The 20,151-nt window shown below is 39.0% G+C and overlaps 2 protein-coding genes across 4 annotated transcripts in view; both read right to left on the bottom strand.

Annotated features, from left to right (window-relative positions):
• Positions 1–5,622, bottom strand: part of GCC2 (GRIP and coiled-coil domain containing 2) — a 31,591-nt gene extending 25,969 nt beyond the window's left edge. Inside the window, exons 1-4 of the mRNA XM_063149865.1 lie at positions 5,521–5,622; positions 2,184–2,246; positions 1,451–1,535; positions 312–379 (exon numbers count right to left, since the gene is read on the bottom strand). Of these exons, the coding sequence (XP_063005935.1) occupies positions 312–379; positions 1,451–1,535; positions 2,184–2,246; positions 5,521–5,622 (318 nt within the window). The remainder of the gene's footprint in view (positions 1–311; positions 380–1,450; positions 1,536–2,183; positions 2,247–5,520) is intronic.
• Positions 5,623–12,835: 7,213 nt separating this feature from the next.
• Positions 12,836–19,766, bottom strand: SULT1C4 (sulfotransferase family 1C member 4). 3 transcript variants are annotated; one of them, XM_063149862.1, is made up of 8 exons: positions 19,648–19,766; positions 18,555–18,731; positions 16,791–16,928; positions 15,465–15,562; positions 15,027–15,153; positions 13,714–13,808; positions 13,325–13,505; positions 12,836–13,182 (listed from the first exon to the last, which is right to left on the bottom strand). In XM_063149862.1, exons 2-8 carry the CDS (start codon positions 18,718–18,720, stop codon positions 13,070–13,072), a joined length of 918 nt encoding a protein of 305 aa, XP_063005932.1. In that variant the 5' UTR covers positions 18,721–18,731; positions 19,648–19,766; the 3' UTR covers positions 12,836–13,069. The 3 variants fall into 3 exon arrangements, with proteins under 3 accessions (XP_063005932.1, XP_063005931.1, XP_063005934.1); XM_063149861.1 differs by having other exon boundaries at positions 19,550–19,673; XM_063149864.1 differs by lacking the exon at positions 19,648–19,766 and adding an exon at positions 19,198–19,265.
• Between the last annotated feature and the right edge of the window lie 385 nt (positions 19,767–20,151).

The following is a 20,151-nucleotide window of genomic DNA, read 5'->3' as shown; positions in this document are numbered from 1 at the left end:
CAGGCCCTTCTGAAGTTTGTCCACATCTTATAAGCTCCCTACAAGTACTGTAGTGCTGTGGTAAGCTCTGTCTGGAAAATGTACTTTGTACTATTCCTCACAGAACCAAGAGTGTTTGCTGGCAAGTGGAGTAAGGATGTGAGGGGAGAAGGGAAAAAAAAGGTTTTAGGAAGTGTCTTGGACTCCTGCAGATTGATTACATTCAATTTGAATAATGGTTTTCAAGCTATTGACTTTTTACCAAATCATTTCTGTGGATTTATTTCAGCTAACTTTACATAATACAATAGAAAACAATCACATATTCCTACCTGAATAATATCATCACCTCCTGCAGTAGCTGCTTTAGATCTGAGTTCTTCGATTTCTTTCTCCAGTTCTTAAAATGTAAAGAAACGTTACAGTATGAATTGATGCTGCATCACAGTAGCAGATTTTAGTAAATCCTGTGCCTGATAACACTTCTATTCAAATCAGAGAAGTCTTTTACTTCACCAATTTTTGTTTGTTACTCAGTGATAGACAGGACTAACAGAAAGAGAACAAATATTCAGTACTACTTCTCCAGTCCTGAGACACTGAGCATGGTTTCCTGAGGAAGCAAAACTTCCTGGCTTGGATAGAGGGACAACAGATAGAAATTCTTCTAAAGATCATCCATTTTACCTTTTATTTCATAATCAATTTAAATCAGAGGAAAGATACTCAGTTTCTACTGTTTCTCTAAAAATAGGCAGCAAGCAGAAGAACAAGATCTTATGAATAACCACACTGAGGAAAAGCCTGGTACAGCCCATTCTGTATCCTTATTGTTTCAGAGGGCAGCTACCAGCAGTCAGCATTAACTGTCATTCCAAACGAGGGGAAGTGACACCAGTCCAAGTAGTGGGCCACTGGAGGAAAAGAGACTGCAGAGTGGGCAAGGACAGCACATGAGAGCACAGATTTACAGGTACTTTTAGGTGTTAAGCATAAAAATTTGTTTGGTATATTTTAGCATTTCCGGTTAAGGCAATAAATTATCAAATATGAAGTAGGAATCTATCTAAAAGAAGTCATTGTACTCTACAGCAAACTAAGCTCTACTAATTATACAAAAAAAAATACCAGACATTCCTCCTCCCATTTGCTTCCTGAAAATCAACCTGCACCAATACAGGGAAGAGACAATGACAAATCCCACTTCAACTTTTCCACAAGCTACACTGTCATGCCATACTGTCAGACCAAAATTAATTTAATACCTGACAAAAGCAATGCTTCTTTTCTCTTTCTTAATCAAATTACTTCGGTCCTTACCCTCCCACCATAAAAAGCAAAATTGAAGAAAAATAAAATCTTGTATTTTTGCCTAGAATTTAAATCTACCTATCAAAATCACACTGTGATATTTGAAAAGGTCAGGTAGTGCCAAGCATTAAGGCAGAAACCGCACTCTCCAGTAAGATACCTGCACATCTTGACTTCACTTTCTGTATAAGCATCATTTGCTTTTTTGCAAACTTGATGAGGTCTTCCTTGGGCAATGTGTCCAGCTGTAAAGAAAGTATATATCAGAGAAACCAGTTTCCTCTAACCCAGAGGGAAATAGAAACAAGGCCTTTTATCATCAGACTTCCAAAAAGCTGAATTTTAGGACAAGAAACTCTTAACATACATTTGCAAGAAGTGTAACATTTCAAAGAAGAATAACAGTCCAAGCTACTGATGCTGTTATCCAATTCTGTTATTTCAATTACAGTAACAGAAACTACTCCTCATTTTGTACTTTTCTGAAACAATTCTGAAGCACACAGTTGGGCAGCACTGGTTAGGAAAACTCAGGACGGATTACAATTCAGTAATACAATTTGAACAATATTTTGAAAATAACATGCTGACCTAACATTGTCATTGTTTAAATCTACTTCCACTGTATGCAAAGATGTCTGTGTCCATTATGAAAAAGACTGCTGCCAAAACTGGATGCTATTAATAATTTATCAAATATAACAGGAAGTGAACATAAAAAAAAGAGAATTTTTTTCCTCATGGTTTCCAAAACACTTTATCTTAATGTTTATAAGTTAATTTTTCCAGTCTAGAAGAAATGTTAAAAATATCTTTGTCTTCCTATTAGTCACAGCTTGCATGCTAACCCTTGCAACTATTGCAAATAAATTAGGTTTGTGAGGACTGATTACCTTTGATTTGCCTGATCCTGGTGTGCCAGAAGATGCCACCATCTCCTGCCCAGCATCTTGAACCTACAACAAAATAAAGTTCAATCTGCAGTAACAGACTTTTTGGTGTAAAACTACCAAAAGAACTAATTGAAAGTCTCCAAACAGAGGGGAACTGAATATAGTGAAAGCACAAGAAAAAAAAGCAAACCAAAATTTTTAAAACAACATGTATTTGTAGGATGAGTCAGAAACACAGCAGACAAAGATCTACTGTGATTATTAGAACAGCAGAATGGAAAGCTCCCCATGTCCAAATCATGATTTTATGATTCCATTACTGAATGGACATCTAGAGCTGATACAGTACTGCAAATAAATTTTATTTACAAGCAGTTTCAAAAGCATGACTCAGCATCTTGTTCTTAAAAGAGCCATTAAAAAAAAAAAAGAAACAACAACACAACCAAAACAAAAAACCAAACAAAATACCACTCCCCCCCCAAGCAACAATAAAAAAAACACCCCAAAAAACTTGTAGAGGAGTTGCAGTTCAATCAAACCTTGAGAACTTTTGAACCACATAAGCTCCTAATATTTTTTGTTTCCTTCTTAAACACACTAGTTTATCTCTACAACTGTTAGCCTATCAAATATATTCCAAAAGATTCAGCAAAGTCAGGGCTCATTTGGACAAACTATAACCCTTCTCTTCCTTTTTTTTAAACATGCAAGTCCTCACTAGGATTGCTGGCATGACAAACATATCTGAAAAGGCTCTGCAAATTCTGGGCTCTCTATCTGTGAAATAAATGCAAAATGCCTTCTACTGTAAACTTTCACAGATCTAATCTGGGAGACTGTTGCTTTACAGTGGTTTAGGTGGGATATGCTTATGTATAATCAGGAACACAAAGAAATGTATGCAGCCACAATGCTGCAAAGGAAACGGGAACAGACACTGCCAAAATATCAGGAATAGCATTTCCAAGCCTTCACCTTTACCTTACTTTTTTCTTCATACCATATGTGCATAAGAGTGAAGAGGTATACATATAAATATTTGTATTTTTATATATCTAGATGTTTGTGTGTGTGTGTGTGTGTATGCATACACACCTACCCTCACTTTCATTCTGCTACTTTCTTCATTCTGCCAAAAAATCAAAACCCTTATGGTAGAAACTAAGGAAGAACCAAACTGGATCTGAGCACTATGAGTGAGAATGGACAATCACTAATAATTTGGACAGAACAGGTGATACAGATAACAAAAAGCATCACCTTTAGAAATATGAATTCAAGTACAGACCAAGGACAAAGGCAGTTATAGTAATCTATGTCACATATGCTACATGTTTGGGTTTTTTTTTTTTTTTTTCCAAGATGGTAAAAAGAAACTTATAAGGAAAAAATGTGCTGTACAGCATCAGGGAAAAAAGCTACGAAGTTTCAGATTTTCTTAGGATGTAACTTTGTCAACATTTACACTCCTAATACTTTAGCACTTGGACTGCATAATGAATTATAACAAAATGCATGTACTGTTCAGAAAATGACAGATCACCACTCTCCATACTACAGCAAGGTCAGATGGATTTTCTTCTCACAATACTTTTACTCCTTTAAGCTAATACAGAAGCAGAATCACACACTGTGTAAAACAATGCATCCAGTTTTGCTATTCTGGTAACTCAACCCAGAGGCAGCTCATGTAGAGGGCTTCACCCACTTGAGTTAGAAGAAAAATTATTAAGATTGTCGCAGGCATTTTTTCACAGAAATCCTTTCTTTCAGATTTCTGTGTCTTCTGGAAGGCTGAGGCCTCAGAAGAGAACATAAACAATTATTATCAGCTGCTGGGGAATGCAACAGGGGCACCTATTTTGATTGGTGATTGGTTCATGTTCCCATGTTTATAATTAAGGGCCAATCACCAAGTGTAAGCTAGGGACTGAGTCCTTGGCCACAACTTTGTTATAGATTCTTTCTATCTATTCTTAGCTAGCCTAGCTGCTTTGCAAACCTCTCTCTATATTCTTATTAGTATAGTCTTAATGTATTATATATAATATCTTAATAAATCGGCCTTCTGATTCAAGAAACAAGATTCACCGTCTCTCTCTCACCAGCTGCGACCCACTCAGGCGCAGTGATAGAAGATGAGCTACCAAAAAACCCTGAACTTTTAGTTGCATCTGAACTGTGTGCCAGCAGCTACTAAGTATGCTTTTAAGCCCAATACAATCCTGCATGGTTTCTAGTCCACCATTCTGAATTCTGGATGCTTCCAGTTTACACACACACACACACAGAGACAGACACAGACTGACACAGACACATTCTTTTTTTAGATTTTATTTCAAGCCTACTTTACCCCCTGCACCAAGGAGTTTCCGTGCCACATTTCAAGATCTATGTATTTTAACTGCTATCTATCCCTTACCTTTGCAATAGCTTAACATCCTCTTAGAAAGCCTAACTAATGCATAAATGCAATATACCAGCCTTTTCTGTGAACTGTGGCACAGTGGTCATCATGGACAGCAATTTTCTGAGCAGTGTGCAAGCATTAGACATCACCTACCTTAAGTGTACCAAGTCACATCAAAACACATTTTGACTTGTGATTGCTTCAACCAACAGTGGCATTGAACCTCTATTAGAACGTGGCACACGAGCAGCACAGACACTACTAGGAGAGTTAATTTAATGTGTGAACATAAAATTCCCCAATGTTCCCTTTGGATTTGCCTTGGTTTTTATAAAAGCTACACTAGATACAGACGCCCCAGCGCTTTTATTTGTTTGCGTTGGTAGGTGTTTCACAGCGGACGTCCTGTTAACACATCGATCAGGTCACCTCAGTGGAGAAGGAACCCTTGTTCGCCCGTGGCTGCTGTCGCACAGTAACCACGCGAAGCCCTGGCCGTGTGTCCGTCACCCGAGTGTCGCTGCCCTGCAGTCAGCGCTGCCCGCTCTCGCAGGCCCTGCCCACAGGGCGACGTCCCCACCTCCCAAGCACGAGGGGCACTGAACGAGCCCCTCGCAGCCAGCACCGGCGCTGCCATTTCCGCAGGGCAGGGTCAGCGGCAGAGGCAGGGCCCCCTTCCCACCCCCGGCCTCCCTCACAGCTGCGCCACCCGCGGGGGCTGCGAGGCGGCGGCCAAGAGCGCCCACCGCCCCACGGGCTTCACCCCCGTCACCGCAGGAAGGGACAGGAACCCGCGGCGTGGGAGGGGCCGGTCCGCACCTCCCCGCTCCGCCGTGCTCCATGCCAAGGTCACGCACCGCACCCGCCCCGGCTGCGCTGACCCCGGGGGCTCCGCGGCCCCTCTGCCCAAGCCCGCCGCGTTACCTCCATGGCGGGGCCGGCCGGCTGCAGGGGCGGGGAGATCGCGGCGCCACAGCCGCTGCCAGCGCCGCTACATCCTCCCCGAGCCGCTTCCGCCTCCGTCATCCCGGCACGCCGGGCTCGGCCTGTCCGTCACGGAGCGCCGCCCCGGGGCCGGGCGGGGCTGAACCAAGAGCCCGCGGCCTCAGCGACTGAGCCCGCATGAAACGGGCCGTGGGCCGGGGAGTCGGTGTCGCGGCCGATCTCATGTTCTCCGCCTTATGAAAAGGGGAAGGGGTACGGCTGCAACACGAGTGCAGCCCGCTACTCCCTGTTCCTGAAGAGCACCGAAGGGCAAAGCAGTGCTGCAGGCACGTCTCTCACTGCCGCCGTAAGGAGAGTGTGAGGTGAAGGGTGACGTGCTCAGGCAGAAACGGAGCGATTTAAGACCCCGTTTTTAATACCTTGATGGGAGCACAAATTGATTTAAATTACTTATCAAATAAATGCGGCCGGTGCCAGTAGGATGGTGCCAGACTCTGCATCAGTGTCCAGCGACAGGACAAGGAGCAGTGGCCTGAAATAAAACCACAAGAAGTTTCACCCCAACACGAGAAAGAATTTCTTTACTTAAGGGTGGCAGAGCAGTGGCACAGCTGCCCAGGGCTCTTGTGGAGTCTCCCTCTGGAGACATTCAAACCCCACCTGGACCCATTCTTTGGCACCTGCTCTAGGTGACCCTGCCTTGGCTCGGGGGTTGGATGAGATGATCACCAGAGGTCCCTTCCAACCCTAACAATTCCATGATTCTGCAAATTCAAAAATGGATGTGAAGGACTACCAGAGCCAATAGCAGAACCTAGGTGTTATGGCTTGTAATTACATGTTCTTAAAGAGACTTTTTATGCCTGTTTGAGTAGATGTTTGAGGGCAACAGTGCCTACTTTAAAGGGCACACATTTTTCATTGCAACCATGCATGCACTTTGGTAGTGCCTGAATAATTTTTCACATTTCATGATAAGTAATTGATTTTTAATGAAAAGTTGCCTGGGAAAAACAATTTAGGCATATTATTCTGTTTATGGTTCACTGGGTGAATACTGAATATCACCGAATTAATTATATTGTCATGAGAGAATATGTAGTTTAATAAAAAGGAGAGTAGTTTGTTGAAATGCTTGTCTCAGAAGAATAATTGTGTTTTTCCAAGTCTGCTTACTGTCCTTCTTGTAAAATTCAAATGGCAAATAGTGACAAAAAGCAGAAAGCTTCTTCACATATACCTAAGAAAGTGGTTTTATTCCCACCTCCAAGGCATTCACTGTCCATTACATATATTCATATATCTCTACTTATGCAGCTACACAACAGTAGCAGGAGCACATGGTTCCATGCTCACAGAGGTTGCTGGCAAGGAGCACGTGTCCCTAACCAAAAAGCATGACAGTGTTTTTTCATTACTTCTATTATTATACTTTTTAGAAGCTTCAGAGGAAATTAAGCAGATTTATTCTTTCCTTCTCCTTTCACAGTGGGGTACTCTGAACTGGTTACCTATGCCTGTGTTGCTCTGGTCTAAGGTGGGGATTTCATACAATTTCAGTAAGAGCTTTTTGAGATGGAGTCCTTCCAACACCATTCCAGAGCAGAAGCTTTTCACCCCAAACTATGCCATACTGCGTGGCTCTGTGCTTTGAGGTCAGCCTCCAGCTGAGTTTGAATGTTTGGGAAGAACACTGTAGGAAACTAACCTTCTCTTTTGGGAAACCACAGAGAGAGCAATGTTTCATGCACATTTGTTCCTTTTGCCTATCTTCAGACGGTATGTATTGTGTACCAACTCTTCGGTCGTCTCATTATTTAACCTACAAGGGAATTGATTTTGGAGCTCATCCAAGGCAGACACAAAAGAGTTTTCAGAGGTGTTAATACTGAAGACAATGAGCTACCAGCTCACTCATTGCAGGCTTTCTGTAGTGGATTCTTGCTAGGGACCACTCAGCCCTCCCTCCATTTTATGTAACAGAGTTTAGGCATATTGCACATTTGAGATTGTCTTAAGAGTCTTGCATTCTGGTCCTGAATTGCAACAGCAATTGCAAAGAATCCTGGTTAGGGAGTGGTGAAGAATTTTAAAATTTTCTAGAATAACTAAGAAAAAAAAATTGAGGACTTTGTCTGTTGATTGTTTCAGTTTGTTACAATAAAGTGCAAGTTGCTCTGAATTTTTCAGGGAAAAATGTTGATTTGTACCTGCAATAGTCTGATAAAATTTTCTTAAACACTTTAAGAATTGTGTCTTGCCTATCTAGAAGGAGACAGTAAGCTGATACATAATAATAAATGCAGCTAACTTGAGACAAGATAAGTGAGAAAAACAAGAATAATTTACATAGTCCATATATCTCATGATTTTATTATCTTTGTAAAAGATAATTAATTCATATTTCTAAATAGCATTGTCTATGTAAAACAAGATTGCCAAGAGATTTATGGGATGTGTTGGGGCAGAGCATAACAAATTTTCAATTCTGCTTTCATTGAGAAGCCAGGTCTCACAGGGCTGTAATTAGGCTTTACATCAAGGTAGGGTACAAATGCTTGTTCACTATCATTGGAATTATTAGACCTGCAAGAATTTTCTGAAGAGCACAGAATGAGAAAATGCCTGTAATTTTGCTACTGGGGAATGTGTTTTCAGCATAAAGGAGCAGATGCTTTAAATACTTGCCACTGTATTTTGCAGCAAGTTCTGAGGATTGCAGACTCTTAGTTTTGACCTATGCTGGGCCAGTCAGAGTTCGTGCTTTGAGCTGCTTCTATGCCTTTTTTACATGCCAGGTTAATATAAAGGAAAACAACATATGAATTTATAGTATGTTAAGTATTTTCCTCTCTTTGGAAACTAAAAGCACACCCCCCTGTGCAGATGAACTGCAAATTATTTGGCTGACTATGGTCATTTTGTTGGGTTGAGGTTCAATGGGTTCCCACAGGAGTGGAAGGGTACAGTGAAAAAAGAGTTATTTATCTCAGTACTAATTTGTGAATGAAGGATTTGGTTAGGTGTTAAAAAAATTAGACTGTATATACAGTCCTTAATTCTAGTCTTAAAATGTAATAAGAAACAGAGGTGGGTAGTTTGTTGTTCTCACCAGCAAAAGCCAGCAAGCCTTCTGATAGATTAATGTAAAACTCACACAAGGAAACATTTTGTTTTCACACCTGGTATGAGACCTGGCTACAAAAGTCTGTTCTATTGTTAACAGCACATGGAGAACCTTTAATTGCACACAGAGATAGTAGCAAATGATGCTGAGTGATATTGGTACAATAACAAATTACTGTGAATCAAAAGGCCCAACTTTAACAAATAAAAAAAAAAAAATCAGTTACCATAATTTTTAGGTGCCTGACCTAAGATTCCACCTGTATTTATATTGCCTGTACCAGAGCAGGACCCAGGGTAGCTTGCTTTTGCCATGATGCCTCTGTCTCCACAGTGATGGTAGATGGATATGATTCTACTGGGAGCCTTCAGTTCAGTCTGAGCTCACACAGCTGATAGATACCAAGTGCCCTTGCAGCAGCCTATGCCAAAGCCCTTCTGCAAAAGAATCCATGAGTAATTTGCTTCTTTGACATTAACCACAGGGTGCTGCTGAATGATTGCTTTCCTGATCTACCTACACACTGCTTGGTCTGGAGGGCAGGCAGAGCCTTGTTTGTTATCCAGCCTAAGCCCATTACTTTCAGTCTGGCAGCACAGTTTGGCTGCATCTTAGAAGTATGAAAGACTTAACTCTCACTCTCTGTGTGCCTCTAGGCTCACCTACAGCATACACTGAGACATTGAAGCATTCACTGAGAATGTGAGGGAAATGAAACCAGGCTTAAAATATGTTAATGCACTTCTGAAAAATGCCAGAATTAATAATTAACCTTGTTGTCAAGGTAAAACACTTTCTGAACATGTTGATCTAAACCATTAATATAAAGTATGAATCCATATCCAGTAGGGATAGGGCAAATGACATAAAATCTTCTTCCTCTTCATGGTTTTCCGAACCAGAGAAACAGAGACTTTCAGTTCAAGTGTGAAGCAGATCATCTATAGTTAGATTACTGGAAAGGAAAGCACTGTCCCTCTGTCTTTGAATACTAGCTAGGATGATAGAACAGCTCCCTCCTCTGTTTCTTTCTTTAATTTTTTGGAGCTCTGTGCTTCTTTCATTCTTTTTCACAAATTACCTTCACATTCCATGTGAAGGTAAAATGTCTCCTGTAGCTGCTATTGACAGCCAAACTCAAGGGGGAATACAACTATTCTAGGATTAATACAGCAGTGTCTTTTAAATAGTCAGTATTGAAGAAGGAATCTTTGGTCATTACCATGGGAGGATTTGTTTTGACTGTTGTTAATGCAGAGCTGCAAAACAGAAGCACATGAACAATTGACATGTATTAATCAACACTGACCCTGAAACATTTTTAGAGATGAATAACAAAGTTTCTGTACTATCAAAACCCAGCAGGGACACTTTCTTATAGAAGAAGAAACAAGCAACATCAAAGAAGTTGCTGTGGGATTGCATTAGCTAAACTGACTCAAGTCTTGTTAAACTGACATTGAAGATGTTGCATCTGAGAAGGTAAGTAAAGCTGTGCATGTAGCTAACTGGATGAAAATAAAGCATGGATATATTTTTAGGACTTATGTCTAATGTATTTCTGTACAGTTTTATCTCCACAATAAACAGAGTCATGTGTTTCCATCAGAAGTGTGACAATAGTTTAAGTTATTTGAAATAATGTGGCTGTACACATACAATCTCCTTCTGCAGGTGATCATTGATTTTCAGTATCTTACATAAAAATATATTAAATCTCTTACCAACTTTTGTTGGTATTAGTAAAAAAATCATCATATACAAACACATCATTTAAAGCTCTTCTGTACATAGCAACTGTCAGACCTAAAAACATGGAATTTAAAGGCACTCTAGATGAGGGCACCCTCCAGGCATATGCCCAGAAGCATATGCACAATTCTATTGACATAAAGTCAAAATAGACACCAAACCATGGTAGAATCTATGGCCTTTGAGGGATGCATACAATCCATTAACCTTTTCCCCAAATTTTCTTCATTACTACAGGTCAAATAATTTTCACTGGTAACAATAAACTACTCCCTGTAGTTTTACATTAGTGAATATTTTGCAAGTCATGATTGAATCTGTAAATTGATCTCTCAGCTATGGTGGCTTGAGAAGGCATAAAAAGCAGAAAGTCTCCACTTTTCTATCCTCCTGCCAGCTATATTTTGTCAAAATAGTTGAGATTCCTGTCTCTGAATATATAGAAAGATAATATCAATAGCATAAGAAAACCACTTCTTATGTAGCCACACATCAAGTGTTTGTTTCTCCCCTGTTGTATTCTAGGACTACAATCTGACCTGTGTAAAAATACAACTTTTTATCTGTTTAAAGGAGCTGAATTGCAGCTGGGTGAAAAGTTACCTAAGGAAGTGAGAGCAAAGGTGAGTTTCCCGGTGTGATTCTAGTCCCTTATAATATGGTGCCTCTATTCTTGCAGTTGCTATGCAACTCCCTTTTCAAATAAGGCTTCCGCCACTGTCAGCATTTTGCTTTTCTGATAGTTTTGAGATTTCAAGGGAGGAGCAAACAGGTTATCTGTGTGACCTTTTGTACAGCACTGCTCATAAAAAGTCACCAAGCTCCTGAGTTAAGCATGTTTTCCATTTACTGATACCTCTTGTGGCACTGAATGAGGATTAGATTGACAAACTGTGCTGATTCACGAAGTTTCATAGAGCAACCCAAGAGAGTGGAAATATCTGAAAGAGCAGGCAACACCTTTTCTTCATACTAGTGAGTCAGTAAATCAAGTTAATCATAAACACAACCCAAATAAGTAGTAGAAAGCTCCTCAAGCTGGTATTTAGCCTTGCTCTTGGTGTGATGAACAGCAGTGCCTCTGACAGATAATTTTTTCTTGGGTAGTCATTTTACAGAGACATCCTTTGTTTGTGGGCAGGAATCTGTGGACTTGAAGTTTAAAAAGAAAATTACACTAATGTAGTAAATACATGCTTCCAGTTTCAGTGATTCTAGCATTTTTGGGGAAAACTCTGTGGGCCAGGACAATGTAACTCCTACATTTACCAGGCAACTTTTTGTTTGTTTTCAAATTGGTGCAAGGTATTGCTGCCCTTCATGACTGCATTCATTTTAGATATGTGCTGCCCTTTATGGCTGCGTTAAGGACTGCAATATGTGGATTAAATAAGTAGCCTGAAATGAGCTTTGCATCTGGCAGCTGCTCATATTGCTACAGCTTTTTAGCTTACTTTTAACTCTCCATGAGCCAAAGAGAAAATATCCCTGGCAAACATTTTGTATTAAACTTGACTAAACTAGGATGAATGAGACTAAGGCATACTTTTCTTTAGCTGCTGTAATCTACGTTCTGTTCCCTCTAACATTCAGAGTGCAAACTCAGTTAAGCAGGAAGTGGCCTTTTTTGCATGCCAACTCCATGGTGGCACTTTAAATCCAAAAGTGGATTAGTAACAGTTGCCTGTAATTAAATGAGTTATGAATTGCTTTAGTTAATTTTGCACAAGCTCAAAGCAAGCCTGTAGTTTTGGTAATAATTATTTTGGTAAAAATAATAGTTCTGCTGTAGCAGAACTGGTTTTTATTTTCCAGTATCTATCAGGCCCTATTGCAACTAAGAGCCTTAACAAGCTGTTTATATATTTGATTGGTAAGGCAAAGGAGAAGGCAATGACATGAAGTATCTGATGAACACTTTTACAACAGTGAAGAGGGAGATGGCATTTGCAGCATTGACTCTTCACCTGGTTCCCACCAACTCAGAATTTTCCAAATGTCATGAGAACATTATAATGTCCAGTTCAGAAGGCAAATGTGAGATGCAATAAGGACTACTGTGCCCATGGCTAGACTGTAAATTAATGCCTCTATATAGCCCTTCAGCAGTTTTTATCAAAGGAAGCAATGGGTTTTTGGTGTTTTTGGAAATGTTGCTTTCATTTCAACAGCATTTCTTATGTCCAACTTAAAACGAGAGAAAATGAAATTTATTCTACATTGTGCGCTTCTGTTCCTCTCTTTATACTTGACCACCTTTAAATTTATATATTGTTATTGATTGATTAATGTTCATACAATCTGTTGCATTCTTTTAACACCTTTTTTCCTGTTGGCTCCTAGTTTCTGTTAAGAGTTTGATTTGAAAATGCCAGCAATATCAACTGCAGTTTTACAAAGGTCAAAACCCACAGCATCTTTGAAATATTTTTATTAATGCTAAAAGTAACTGTGGTGGGGGTTACTGAGAATTGTCCAGTGGAGTTATTTTCTTGAAGGAGATTTAAACTTTGGCATAATTTGGGCACTCTCCCAATAATGAAAAATCAGTGATGTGTGAAACGAAGATCTTAGGGACGCTGGCATTTTGTGAAAGAAAAGCAAAGTATTTAACATGGGAAAAGCTGAATAAATCTCAACTGCAAGTAATTACAATTCCATGCGAAAAACAAGAGAGGTATCAGACATTTTCTTCTTATAATCTTCATCAAATTTCTCATTCTGTGCCACAGTGAAGTGATTCTTCCAGTCTGCAACGGTGCCTAAGAAATTACAAAGCAAAAAAAGAGAAAAGATTGATTTACCAGTAATCCACAACTTATTGGATACTTGTACTTCAATGCTTATTTCAAAATGACAGAATGACAACCAGACAGGGTTGATGTCAGTAACAAACCTCAGTACCTTTTCTCATGAATGGGGAAATGGAATGATCCATTATTCCTTGAAAGTCTTTAGTGTAGTTTGCCATGGGGTTTTCCTTCATTACCTCAAATGAGGTGCTATGGACTATTTTGTTTAGAACCTCCTCACTCAGATCCTTCTCCAGGAACTTTGCAATCTTCTGAATTTCTCGCTTTGGATTCTGCAAAAACAATTATATGGGATAAGACACAGAGCTAGGAAAAAGCAAAGAAATCAAAGGTCATGTGAGAGCTGCAATCCTCACACAGAGAAGATCAGGTTACTGTATTTACTGATACTGGGATTATAATATAAAAATGTTGCTTGTAGTTACTTTCTGCTAGACTTGCAGATTTCAGAGCTCTATAAACATATGTTCAGCCTTTTACCTCCTTCATGTCTTCATAGAAGAGATAGAGGATACGGTGCTTATCTTTTGCCTTCCACCATCCTTTTACGTGGTCATACCAGGAACCCCAGAGGACTGAAAAAGAAGTAACATCAGCAGCTATAAATGCTGATTGTGTCTTTAACACATGTGGCACTCATGTTTGCCTCTTAACCAGTACCTGTGAATTTCCGAGCTGGTTTTGAATCAGTATGGTTGTGATAATAAGCACTGCTGTGCTCTGTGCTTGCTACAGCACTTTTGCTATTAATGCCTCAGGTTTATGGATGCTCAGAACTGGACTCCTGTGTAACTTTCAAGGGCAGCAAATGCAGATGCATTATAGTCAATGAAAACACACACTTCCAGTTTTCATTTGATCATCTGGCCAAGGCTTGTCTTAATTAGCCCTGCTTTGAGCAGGGCAGGGGTTGGGAATGTATGGACAACAAAAATCCATTCCAGCTTGCATGATTTTATGATTCTACCTGGTTTCAATATTTGCCATGCTATCAGAAATGCCTACTTCTCTCAAGCAAGTGCCAAAATGATTAGCTAAGACAGAAGTAAATATGTTCTATACTGTATGTCTACTCTGGGACAGATAGCTCCCAAGCTGAGCTGGTCAAACACAAGGCATAAGGGCTCCTTTGGACGTGTGACTCTCATGCTGGTTCAGACAGTGGTATCTCTAGGCCTACATGGTGACAAAAATATTAATGACCTAAGGAAGCTTTAGTGACTCAAACTGTAAACTGCCATCCACTTGACCAAATTTTGTTTCTTGGATATCCTGTGATATCAGCACCTCTTTTAGAAAAGGAAGAATCTGCTTCTGGGGTTGCCTGCCCATAGTTAGAGAACTGTCTTGATTTTTTGATTTTTATATACATTAATTTAGGTTCAAAGACTTCCTTATTTCTATCCAAATTAACTCTCCACTTCTTTTTTAAATTTCAAATTTTATCAGTTTATAGTAAGATCAGTTAAACCATTGTTCCTTTTCAAATGGCTTATTTTAATCTTAGAGAGAAGAGATGAAGCGTGAAAATTGTGATATATGTTTCTGAATTATAACAGAATAAAGATTAGTGTTTATATTTTTTCTCAAAATGGAAGCTTAAAGATAGATTTAATTCTTTAGGTAATAATAAAAATTTGTGAATTAAGAAAAATTATGACTGAAACACCTTCAGCAGATATCCTTCCACAGTGTCTGCACAGGATTTCAAACCATAACCAAAATTAAAAAACCAATGCCATGCGTTCTTAAAATGATCAAAGTCTCATATACAAGTGATTGCAGTTAATCACCTTTTCCAGTCATGAATTTCTCCACAAACTCCTCCCAGGTTCCTGGATCAGGCAACCCTTTATTCATTCTGTGGAAATGGTAGTATGACACCAGGTTGTCTTTTGCATTTCTTGCCACGTAGATTATCTTTATTGATATGAAAAGAGAGAGAGAAAGAAATTAACTTGCATATACAAATATAGATATTGAGCATCTCCTGGAGTTTTCTCTTAGAGCCTGCTGGTAGAGATTTAAGAGGTTTTGCTTTGAAGCTGCCATTTTCTAGAATCCAGCTCACGTAACCTAGTTGTGACTTTAGATTCCCACAGACTTCACACATTAAAGGGAAAATATTTTTTAAGACCTTTTGATTTCCCAGGAATTCTGGAAAACATATTCTTCCCTGGTGTATGTCACTTTCTTTGTCTGTGAGGTAGAATAGGGCTCTTCAGCCTTACCTTACAGTTTTGTTCCCAGAAGGATGGAGGCAGCAGCTGCGCGGGCAGATGAGTTTTCATTGTCCGTGGAGATGGCATGGCTTCAGCTAACTCCACACCTGTATGAAAAGTTGTTCTCTAAATTGAACTAGCCCTTCTTTCCTATGCTCACTCATGTGATTGTGACTGTGACTTTCCAGCAGTTCACCTTGCATTGATCACTCATCTCCAGAGCTCTTACTAGCAGGGTAACATATACAACATTACTTAAACATCTTCAATGTTTCTAGAGAAAATTTGACCCGTGTATTTGAGTAGAAGAGATTTATATCTTTTTGCTTTCTTGGGCCCATACTTTATTTCAAAGGGATTTTGATAAACATCGGTTTCTATTTATCCAACCAAAGCTTTTTCTTTGCAATATTTGGTGGTCTCCTTCCACCTTAGAGGTAAGAAATATTAGTTTCTTTCTAGGATACAAGAATATGATGGCTGACTTTGTGGGTAGCACATAAAGAGAAAGGAGGAGAATGACGGTGGATTTTCAGTAGCTATGAATATATGGGACTACTTGGGAATATCTGATGATATTTGGAGATGTGTTATCTCCTCCCGTTTCCCTTTTAGACATCTATCATTACCTCCATAAATTTTCCCTGTCATCATGTATCATCCTCTGTCATCTATCATTTTTTGTCTCTCTCTGAGTCAACACAGTCTAGTTTAGAAGAGAAAAAGTAGCACTTCTGCAGAGCTAGTCAAGCTTTTTAGCTTCAGATGTGAGAGTCTGACTTAACGATTTGTGTGGAAATGCAGCCCTTGCTGAGGGAGATTTTTGTAAGAAGCTGCAAGCCAATGAAACCTGCTGGTTGCCTGAACGTTCCATAGCTTGTTTAGATGACTAGACCCTAGAACTGAGCAGCAGTTACTTGAAACAGTAGCAAAACCACTAAAAACATTATGCACCTCTCAGAAATATGTCCATGACACATGTTTCTCTTCCATACAGCCTGAAATCTCAGAATGGCATTCAATTGCCTCCATGCCCCATTCAATTGCCATTATATACATATCTGCTGCTGGTTTAGATACTGTGGAGTATCAAACACAGCTTCAAATACTACTACAAATATCATGGTCTTCGGTAGCACCTGAAGCAATCCCATCTGCCAGCCTTGCAACACCTTGAGTAGCACTAGATGTTTATGTTAAAACACCTGAACTGGTCCTTAAGAGCCAAAATGGTGCTTAAGAACAAAGCAAGTGGGACCTTTTCCAGGATACTTGTGGCATCAGCATTATGAGCTTGTTTTGTTTCATTTTGTTTAAAATACAGATAATATTCACCTGAGTAACGTGCAGACGGAGGCTCTGCCAAAAACCACTCGAGGAAAGGGTGGCGTTTGTAAGTAGTCTCACGTTTACACTTCTCAGTATCTCCGTTTTGTTGAATCATATCCACTATCTCCTGGGTCCATGTGGTACCTGAAAATGTCAAGTGTTTAGATGTTTCCCTCCAGGATAGCCAAGAGTTTCTTCTATTAGGGCACTGAAAGCCAGAAGGATGTTCTCTGTGCTAATGGGGGAAAGAATAGCATAGAAAATAGTAGACAAAATGGAAAAAGAGTACAATACAGGCAAAATGCCTAATTGACCAACAAAGGTAATTATCAAAGCTCAATTCCATTTTAGACAGACTTCTTCTTGCCTAAAGAAATAAGTCCCCACACCAGTACTGAAAAAAACACTGGGATAAACTCACTATTGTTGGGAGAATATTATTTGCAGAGGAATGAAGCTTCCTTCTTTAATCCCTAACAAAAATTCAGCTATTTTGTTTTCATACCGAATTTGAGTAAAAAAATGCAATATCTGAACTTCAAGTGAGTTAAAATTTCATACAGTTTGAAAATATTAAAAAGTGGAAGTATTTGCAAAGTTTCCCGTTGAACCATGTTAATGAAAGTCTGTACATTTCATCTGCCTGAGTGACTGCAACATTTGTGAGAGTTACAGTACAGTGTATCTCATGTGTCACTTTTCTTTTATAGCTGTCATCTCTGTGTCAGCCACATCTCCTCTGAGGTACTTTGGCAGGTCAGCTAGAGAACAGGCTAAGGGATAAATTGGAAAGCAATTTAGGCAGGATATTCAGCCCTTCTTAAGATGCTTGTGTGGTGCATCTCACACAGATATGACATAATGTCAAATGTAATCCTAACTTTATTTCTTTTCAGTTCAGTGGCTGGAAGGTTTTCATCTCAACTGGGTTAAATAATGTGGTTTTGCCTTTAGTACACAGGTAGTAAATCAAAAGCCTTCAGGTTTTACAAAACTAATGGTGGATTTTTTTGTTAAAAACATTTTCCCCTACTGACAAAAAAAAAAAAAAAAAGCCCTAAAAATTCTTGCTAATTTAAATAATTATTTTTTATGATGATCAAATTCTCCCATATCTGTTCCTGAATCTCCAAAACTGTATGTTTTTATTCATACAGAATTCATATTGATGCTTGTTATTAATTGTTTTCTTGTGTAGTAAGTATAAAGGGTTTGATGAAGAGGAGAAATATTGTCCAGTCACTGAGTAAAATGCCAGATAGCTAGTAATAATGGTGGTATTTTTCTTTGTTGGTTTGTTGACCAAAATTATTAAATTAATTTGGTTATTTTAAAGAATTAATCAATTTTCAGAAATCACTTCTTGTTTACACAAAAATCATTCTCCAAATACATAATATGTTTCATAGTCATACAGTTAGTTTCTATTATTTTTTAGTAATGATCACTTATTTCTAGGCACTGTTAAATCACTACATGTTGGTGGAAAACTCCTATTGTCGCCATTAATATAAATGTCTATAATCTCAGTTAAAGGTAACAATTTTAGGTCATTAGACTTTGGGTGTTTGTACTTCAGTAGTAACAGGTAGTTGTTGCCTCTGCCAAAGAAGTCAGGAGTTACTAGTCACAGCTGACACAGCTGCATGTCTTTAAAATATGTCTAGTTTGGAGTTAAACAAATATTAGTCACAAAAAAAAAAGAAAATCTCAATCCCATCAATAAGCATGATGCCAAACTTTTCTATTCTGTTTCCTACCCACACCAACCTGCTTTTGCATAGGTTGCAATGAGCACATCATCAGGCTTGGCTTTGAACTTCCACACTTGGTCCCAAATGCTGGCAATTGGTTCTGTGACAAGAACACCATCCACTTCAAGTAACCCAGGTCGAATCATTGTCTCTCCCAGACTCAAATCTTTCATTTTATTCATGGCAATGAGAACTGCATGAAGAAAGGCTTAGAATTAACATGGCTGCTCTGAAAAAAAATCTGAATTACTCATCTTGAGGTCTCTCTTATTGACAAAATTCCATGTCCTCTGATTTCTTTTTGCCATGATTTGGTCTATCTGGACATATATAGACCCCTTAAAGCTGGATCTCATTTTCAGAAATGCATGGTGGTAATTTTCTGTGTCTCTAAAAATCACTTTGTTTACTCAGATACAAGAAGAGAAAAAAGTCATTATTCTCATATCGAACATGTTCATGTAAAATTCGGATGATTGGTATGAAGGCTTCTAAAGGCAAAAACAAAAAAGTAATCAGAGGTGTGATTCAAAAGAAAGCAGAGAATAACAGCAGGTAATGAAATCAGCACACAGAACCCAGCCCTTCCTCTGTGAAGAAAATAAACAGAAATGCCTGCTAACACCCTTTGCACCTTGAACTCACAAAAACTCACAGACCTTTTCTGTGTTTCGTTCCTGGATCTTGGCACTCTTGGAACTCTTTGCTGTGTTTTGAAATATGTTGCCCGTAAATAACCTGAATCAGATTGATCATTAACTAAAGTTTGCTAGACTTTAATTATATGAATTGATCTGTTTTACAATAACTAGTTATTTATTTCTGAATTTCTCCCAGGACGACCTCTTAAGCATAACTTTCAGAGCTCCAGAGTCTGGTCAGAAGAAAGCTGTGCTTAATGGGAGCCTGTAGAAATAATCTCAACTAAAAATATCATCCAGAAAAAAAGACATTTCAATCCCAACAGCAAATATTGCTAGCATATTTTCTTTAGTTTTCTTGTTTACTCACAGCAATTTCCTACAGATTCAGCTGAGCGGAGATGTTGGATTGGTGGCTGGGCAGTCACTAAAGAAATTTTTTTAAAAAAGAAGGAAAAAGAAACTTGCCTGAGAATTTTTGCTGCTTAAATGTCTTCAGTCCTTGGCTGTATTGACAACTACGCAGGAATTTAAATCTTCAGGCACAAGTAGGTTGAAAACTTGTGTGGGTGGAGATTCCATTCCTCCTATCAGTATGAGGAGAGTAAAGGAGGAAGTGCAGCAGCAACCAACAGCTGAGCACTTTTTCTGGCATGGTTTGTGAAATCTCTTTGAATCCTGTGAAAGAAAAACACTTGGAATTCTCATGTAAAGAATGATTCTTTACTGGCAACAACATAAAATATCAGTCAATAGCTCCAGCAAGGTTATTAATTTGTCTCTCTCATTGTCAGCAGTCTTGGAATAATTAATTTTCTTCCTAATATCTAATCTAAATGGCAAAGATCCTGTGGGTACAGGCAAAGGAATAAACATCCCAAAAATTTTATTCTCTACTTCCCATCAGCAGGTGATCCAGCCACCTCCCAGAAAGCACGGCTTCAGTGCACAGGTGGTTGCTGTATGTAAGCC

The sequence above is a fragment of the Melospiza melodia genome, chromosome 2, assembly GCF_035770615.1.
Source record: "Melospiza melodia melodia isolate bMelMel2 chromosome 2, bMelMel2.pri, whole genome shotgun sequence".
Lineage (NCBI taxonomy): Eukaryota > Metazoa > Chordata > Aves > Passeriformes > Passerellidae > Melospiza > Melospiza melodia.
The sequence above is the reverse complement of the archived record's forward strand: the minus strand, read 5'-3'. Positions and strand labels throughout refer to the sequence as shown.